The 8,392-nt window shown below is 34.9% G+C and overlaps 1 protein-coding gene across 1 annotated transcript; it reads left to right on the forward strand.

Annotated features, from left to right (window-relative positions):
• Positions 1-111: 111 nt before the first annotated feature.
• On the forward strand, positions 112-4,246 carry LOC107488774 (uncharacterized; the record flags this gene model as incomplete). The annotated part of the gene is given in 4 exon segments (XM_016109540.2): positions 112-175; positions 520-800; positions 871-998; positions 4,030-4,246. Coding segments are annotated over 3 exon segments (312 nt in total). The 3' UTR covers positions 4,050-4,246.
• Between the last annotated feature and the right edge of the window lie 4,146 nt (positions 4,247-8,392).

An 8,392-nucleotide genomic window follows, 5' to 3' on the forward strand; every position in this document is an offset into this window, starting at 1 on the left:
TCACTCTCCGCCGGCGGACAGCGTCACAGCGCCGTTGCCTACTCGCGTTCCTCCGTTTCGCAGCCGCAGTCGCCTTCCTCCGTTTCAGAGCCGTCTACTTCCTCGGTCCGCTGCTGCCATCATCCTCCACACTTTCCTCCACGCTCTCTGAATCTCTAGAATGGAGATGCCTCAGGTAATTTTATTTGTTACCAAATTATTTGTTTCTTCTTTCTAATTTTATCTTGTTATAATTGATCACATTTCATCTTTTGAATTTAAACAAAATTAAAACTAGCTTTTGCTGAATTTTTATTTATGGGGCTGCTGAATTCTGATGAACAGAATTTGTATTCCTGGGGTTGCTGCTGAGCTGTTCTTTTTTTGTTCTGGACTGATTTTTTTTTCCTTCTGATTTCTGCTTATGATGATGTGTTGTTGGTTCTGATTTTTGGGGCAGGGTTTTGGTTATGTTCTGATTTTTGGTTATGATTATTTCTTCTTGGTTATTTGGTTCTTTTTTTTTTTTTTCCATCACAGGGAAAGTGAGAACATTGGTGACACAGAAAACAGTTTAAAAACCGGAAAACCAAGCCAATCCAATTAGTGCTCGATATTTTCTTTCAAACGGCATTTTAGTGCATTATAGGAAGAGACATGGCTGTGGCGGCTAATTGTGCAAGGAAAACCCTCCAACTAGCTTCTTCTTCCTCCGCTAGAACCCTCTTTTCTCGTCGATCTTTTCCCCTTGTTAAACTCAATGGCTTACCTTCTTCTCCTTCTAGAACTTATACCCAGAAGCGCTCACTCTCCTTTCCAAGGTGAGCTCATTTCCCCTTTCGTTTATGTGCCCCTTACGTGAATCATAACAGTTTTGGTTGTGTCTTTTAGGGTTCCGGAGCAGTTAGCAGGTGTTGCACAACTAGTGTCTCTGACGCCATTACATAGCGCTACTGCCTCTGCCTTGTTCACTTCCCTCCTCTCTTTGCACAATACTAACTGGGGTTGTCTCTCTGAAGGTACCATTTCTTCCTTCTCCCACTTTTCTTCACATTTTACCTCACCTATTATGCTCTACTAAGTTTATATCATCCACTTTAATCTTATCATTTCTATTACCAATACCATAGTTATGAGTGTAGTTTTTACTTTTTTATGCATTGTCATCCAATTATAGCTCCCCTAAATTCCTAATGATAATTGAAAATATGCGTGCACTGTCCCAAAATTCTGTCATTCCTACGACACTAAATTTCGGAAATCGCTCCTCCTCTGCTCTAGCCCTCCTTCATACTTCACCTTCCTCTTCCAATTCAAACCCAGCCACCTTCTCGAACCTCACTACCCTCCTACAAGGTCATGTTCCCCGTTCTCACCTTCTCCAAATCCATGCACGTATTTTCCAACTTGGCGCTCATCAGAACAACCTCATAGCTACCCGTCTCATTGGCCACTACCCTTCTCGCATTGCTCTCCATGTGTTTCATTGTCTCTACAGTCCAAATATCTTCCCTTTCAACGCCATTATCAGAGTCCTTGCTGAAGAGGGTTGCTATCTCGACTCCTTTTCCATGTTCAAGGGTCTGAAACAGCATCTTCTTTCGCCCAATGGCTTGACCTTCTCGTTCCTCCTCAAGGCATGCTTTCAGTCCAAAGATGCTTGCTTTGTTGAACAGGTTCATACCCATGTTCAGAAGATGGGCTTCCTATCTGACCCTTTTGTATGTAATGGCTTGGTTGCTGTATATGCCAAAGGCTTTAGTGATTTAGTGTCTGCACGTAAATTGTTCGATGAAATTCCTGACAAAAGTGCAGTTAACTGTTGGACTTCCTTGATTGCTGGTTATGCTAAGTCTGGCCAAAGTGAGGAGGTTCTGCAGATTTTTTATGCAATGATTCGCCAGAATTTGCATCCCCAAAGTGATACCATGGTCAGTGCTTTATCAGCTTGTTCCAGCCTTCAAATGCCTAGAATTGAGAAATGGGTTGGGGCTCTCTCAGTATTGGTTGATGACGACATGAATCCTAAAGAACTTTGCCTTGATTCAGTTAACACTATCCTTGTTCATTTGTATGGTAAATGGGGAATGATTGAGAAGAGTAGAGAAAGGTTTGACCGAATTTCTGTAGCAGGAAAAAGAAGTGTAATTCCTTGGAACACTATGGTAAGTGCATATATTCAAAACGGGTACCCTGTGGAGGCTCTAAGTCTCTTCCGCGTGATGGTTAAAGAACAAACCGTTAGTCCTAACCACATTACAATGGTTAGTGTGCTTTCGGCATGTGCTCAAATTGGTGATATGAACCTTGGTGGTTGGGTTCATAATTACTTGATATCTACAAGACATAAAGATACGATTGGGTCAAACAGAATTCTCGCCACAGCTTTGGTTGATATGTATTCTAAATGTGGCTGTTTAGATAGGGCAAAGGATGTTTTCGAGCATACAGTATCCAAAGACGTCATTTTATTCAATGCAATGATCATGGGTCTTGCAGTAAATGGTGAGGGAAAGGATGCAGTGAGACTCTTCTACAAAATGCCAGAATTTGGCCTACAACCCAATGCCAGTACAGTTCTTGGAGTTCTATGTGCATGCAGTCATTGTGGGATGTTGGAGACAGGGCGCGGGATATTCAAAGAAATGGTTTATTCCACTTCTCTCAAATTAGAACATTATGCCTGTTACATTGATCTTCTTGCAAGAGTTGGATGCATAGAAGAAGCTCTTGAGGTTGTGGCTTCCATGCCTTTCAAGCCAAACAATTTTGTGTGGGGTGCATTGCTTGGGGGTTGCTTGCTCCACTCTAGAGTTGAGCTTGCCCAAGAGGTTTCGATGAAGCTTGTTGAAGTAGATCCAGATAATTCAGGAGGGTATGTGATGCTGGCCAATGCACTTGCATATGATAGCCAATGGAGTGATGTCTCAGCACTGAGGTTGGAAATGAAAGAGAAGGGAATCAAGAAACAGCCAGGAAGTAGTTGGATTAGTGTTGATGGAGTTGTACATGAATTTCTTGTTGGCCATTCCTCACATCCTCATATTGAGGCCACATATCATACATTGAATGGATTAGTGAAGCATATGAAAGCATCAACCCATTGTCAGCTCGTGTGCTATTACTAGATATGTTGTCAATGTTTAGGGTTCAGTTTAAAAATTTTTTAGTTAATTTGTTTTTTCTTGTAATGAATTCCATTTCACCAAAAAAGAAAAGAAAAGAAAGGTCATCTAATGAGTTAGCTGTTAATATTCAGTTAAGTTGAGAGAAGAGTCTTACGAAGTGTTGTTTATTATTAGTTTTCTATAATTTACAAAAGAAACACTTGGCCAACAGATGGGGCTTCTTTAAGTTATAGCTATTCTAAAATGAAGGGTAGGTAGCTAGTTTGATAGAAGAGAAGTGCATAAAACTCTACAAGACAAAAGAATTGACTAGCTATAATCTAATTGAGCCAGGTAACATGACAGGGAGTGTAATTAGATTAAAAGGAATATTGATAAATAAACCTTGAGGATGATATTTTTGTCTTTTTCAAGGAAGTATACTTTGGTTTTATAAATATGTTGGCACTTTATGCTTCTATACCTCTACATTCTGCTTTATATGATGGCCATTTTGTTACTTCATAACTTTATGAGCATTCCTTTCCTGGCTTCACCAAATCATCAAAATAAAGGTGATACTGTGATAGGATTTTTACATTATGGGGCATTCTGTTGTAATCATGTTTAAAACAGTGATTATTGAATATGTTCATTATTATGTTTCACTTTTCATTAGTATTTAGATTGTGCTTGTCATGTTTGTGTAGGGCAATGCTTTTAGTTCTGCAAAAACCTCCTAGTCCTGGGTTTGAAACCTTTATACAGTTAGCAGCATTATTGACTCTTAGATGACTAATTTGAACACAGAATCTAATCTAATAATAAACCTTGTGTTTCAGAATTCAGATTAAAATCCAGGATACGTAAAAGTAAAAAGAGACTGTCTATTAATGTTATTAACCCAAGAAACCTGACAGTTATTTTGTTTATGGTGGGACAGGTTTTGCAACACCTCTATAGCAAGCAGCTGCAGATGATAACTTCGCCTTCAACTTATCCTGTTACCATTAGGTGCGGGTTTGTTTTAGTACTGGTTTCTGTTAGATACTATGATTAATAATGTTATTTGATTAAATTTTCTTAACTCACTGAAAGTGTCAAAGTGTATACTCTAGTCTTGTCATTTGAAAGGTGCTTCAATTTCGGGAACCTTCCAATGTAGAATGTGTGAAGTTTTTTTGAGCAATTTTGTTATGCTTGAACCGTCATTAAAAACAGCAACAGACAAATGCTACAGGTGAGTTTATGATAGATGAGGTTGTGAGCCTATGCTAGAGTAATTTTTTCACCTCCTCTACATTGAGTCATGTTATCCATACTCATCTTTTCATAATTTTTTGTAAACCAACCAACCCATTCTACTGCACTATTAGATAGCGTGAGACATCCCATACGGCATGTGCGGATGTGCCCTATTTTACATGTAATTTCTGAGTTTAACGTTTTCATATACAATTCAACTTTCGTAATAATGGATGCATATCAATTATTTAGAATGACGTAGCTTACTGTATGTGCTGCATGTTGGAGCCATAGTTTGCTGAATGATGATAGAAAAGGTTTGTTGACTTATTGAACCAATAGATTCACGAAATGCTTTTCGGTGATACAAGCCTTGTTTTTATTAGTTTGATGTGAAAGTAGTTGATATAAGGAAGATACACATTAAAGATTGCCAAGCTTCTTAAAGCCAAAATAAGTAAATGATCAAAATCAAAATTCAAAATTAGACGGTGCAGTAGTTGTTTTGCATTTATATATTTCTATAGGACTCAAATAATGAAAGATAGGATACGTTTTATCTGCTATTCGACATCTTGACCGTGGGGCCCGTTCTCCAGATACTGACGCGCCAATTTGCGGTTACACACAGATGAAGAGTGAAGACCCATAATTTATTTCAAATCATTCTAAGCTTTTTTTTCTTTAATGTATAACATTAGGCATTTCAGAAGCGAGCAAAGGTCTATGAATGCCACACGGGTGTGGATTTTCTCCTCCTATTGTAAAGGGAAAGTTCTATGGTGCTGAAACTAGAATCCATCCTCACCTAATGAAATAAGCTGTCATTCTCCTTGTGTTACGCGTGTAAACACATTAATGATTTATTAAAAGAAATGTATTTTATAATGCTTTATATTATTTTAATTTATCTCTTTGTGGACCTGACTTTGGATTCTGATGAAACTTTCATGCAATTTAGGAGTGAATTATGTACAGTAAAATTGTTAATCAATTTAGCTTGGGTTTGAACAATAAATAAATAATGGAGCTCTATTACTAATAAGGAAAAAAAATAAAAGAAAGTTTATGGCCAATAATAAAAAAAAAATCCAAAGAAGAAAAGTTTATTGTCAACAAATTTCTCCGATCATGTTATAAACTCATAATACTTAACCTAAATAAACAAAATGTTGCCTTCTTTAAAAAATTTAAATTAAAAGTTAACTAAATATAATGAAGGATATATCTTGTTATAGAGAAGAAATATATATACATAGAAGAGTTTTAAATGTACCAAAAGCTATTGATCTTAATTATAAAAAATATATATAATATATGTTAATTAAAATCAACGGTTAAAATAATTGAAATACCAGTATTTTCAGTATACTTAAAATTTTTCATATATATACTCACACACGCATCATGGTTTGGTATATCACTATCATTTTTTTTGGTGATCCCACTATCATTTTTATTAATTATATTTTGCAGAAGTTAGATCTTTTACTTTCATATAACACACAAAAAAAACAAAAAAACAAAAGAATTTGAGTGGTTCATTAGTATACTTATGTGATTATGTCCATGTTGTTGATTTTTTTTTTTGTGACTTTATGTCGATATTGATTATTTCTCTTATTACTTTTAAATTTTGTGACTTTATGTCGATATTGATTATTTCTCTTTTTACTCTTAAATAAAATTTACATTGATTACCAAAAAAAATTTACATTTTTTATATAAAATCGTCAAAGTTTTCTAATTCAAAATATAAAAATGAATTTTGGGGATAATATGTCTATCCATTTATAAAATAAATTCGACATAATTAGTTAAGTTTAGAATCAAACCGGTTTGATATTATTAGAGAATATTATAGATTTAATATTAACAAGACAAAGAAGATTGATTTGTATAATAACTAATTAGACTAATTATTTATAATTTTAAAGATGAAAATTATTTATATATGTTCTTTTAAAAGAAACTATTTTGACTATAAATTCGATAATTAAATTAAATTACATCACTGTCTTTTGAAAAATGATAAAATAAAATATCGACTAAAAAATAAAAGGCCAAAATATTAATTATAAAAACAATTGCATAACGATAACCTAACTACTATATACATCTCTTTTAATATAATGGATACTCACACTTGGATACTTAATAAGTGGTGCTTCTAATAGTGATCTTAAGTGTATTGTAATCTGTGGAGTTTAAGATTGTTCATAATTTATTAATAATAACAAAACATGAGAAAGAATTTTTTTTTTCTTATGGTGTTTGTTATAGCATTTTAAAAATTGATTTTTAATTAATAAAAAAGTTTAAATAGTTAATATTTAATTTAAAATATAAAAATGAATAAATTTTAAATATTATAAAAGAAAAATTAAATTCAACATCAAATAATAAACACTAGGAAATTGATTTTTTTTCATTATTTGGTCTTGCATTCCTGAAAAGGTTCACACATTTTTAAGTTTTTTTTTCTTATTTTAGTAGCAGAGACCCATTTTTAATTAATTTATTTATTTACTGCTCAAACCCATTGTACACATCCACTTCTAAATTGTGGGAAAGTCTCAAAGTCTGTTAGAATCCAAAACCAGGTCTACAAAAAAAATTAAAATAATATAAAGTATTATAAAATATATTTCTTTAAATGAATCGTTAACATGTGTTTATGACTAATTTTAAGTTTATAATTAAATAATTTGAAGGACAAATGCTGTAATTTGTAGGTCCCGTCCTCTGGATTCTGCTTGTATTGGACTCAACTGTGACAGTTATAATGAAACCGTCATTCCCATAGGACACGCGTAATCATAAAAGAGTGGATACGTTATTTTATTACGTGAAGATGAAATTGAGTTTCAGCACCATAGAATCTCCCATTGTAAAGAGTAAAGACTTGCTAAATATGAAAATGATATTTCGTCTAAAAGGAAAATGAGATCAGAACGAATTGAAAAAAATCAAAAGAAAAAAAATAAAGCTCAAAATGAGGCGCGAAAAGAGGCGCGTTTTTTTTATATTGTAATAAAATGAAGTTAGGATTTGGATTCTCTAAAGTTTGAATTTTATTTTAGAGAGTAAAGTGTGATCTCTCACCATGAATTTCATAGATGAGACCAAAAATAAATATAAAAGAGAAACTATTCAAGGATAGAAGGATCACATTTTACTCTCTAAAGTGAAATTCAAACTTTAGAGGATCCAAATCCATAGAGTTAAGATTTAAAGTAGTCTTTAAAGTTGTATTCGAGTCTCAAAGTGATCTCTAAAATTAATAATTACTCAAAAATGGACTCAGTCATACTTAAGACAATTTTCGTCCATTTCTGCCGTCGGAAAACTAAGCTGAACTAAAACTACGTCGTTTTGTACTTAAAAAAAAAACTTTCAAGTCTCCCCTCCCCAACCCTACTCTCTGACACTCAGCACTCAACATTGCTCTTTCACTCACAATGGTAAAGGCAAGCTCTCCTCAACATTCTCTGTCGTCGCCTTTCGCCGGCCTCCATCTCGGTGCTGCGCCGCTCGTCCGCTTCCTAACCTAGTCTTTCACACTTCCCAATCTGCTTCCCCTTACCAAGACGAAATCGAGGTGCTCTCCCACTACGCCGTCTAGATTTTGCACTTTTTTTTACTATTTTCAAGCGCTCCGTCAACCGCGTCCACTCCTTCGTCGCCACCGTCATTGCTCTCGAGCACGTCGCACTCGTTGGCGACTCCAAGTCCCACCAACAGCGGCAACTTTTCGTTCCTCGAGAATGTCTCTCACGGGCAACTCCAGGCGCTCTCCACCATCCTAGCTACAGCCCTTCCCTCTCTACTCGTCCCCGTATGCACTCTTCTTTTGTCTCCTCTTTGTCTCCCTCTGCATCCTTCTTCTCTTCTCTACGGCCAAGGTGAGTTTTTTTAATATTTTTTAGTTATTTAATCTTTATTGTTTAATGTTTTGGGTGATTGTTGTTGTTGCTGATGCTGTTTTAATGTAGCTTCAATAGTTTATTTTTTGTTGTTTTTCATTCTGTAATTATTACTATTTTTTGTGATGGTTGTTG

The sequence above is a fragment of the Arachis duranensis genome, chromosome 5, assembly GCF_000817695.3.
Source record: "Arachis duranensis cultivar V14167 chromosome 5, aradu.V14167.gnm2.J7QH, whole genome shotgun sequence".
NCBI classification, from domain to species: domain Eukaryota; kingdom Viridiplantae; phylum Streptophyta; class Magnoliopsida; order Fabales; family Fabaceae; genus Arachis; species Arachis duranensis.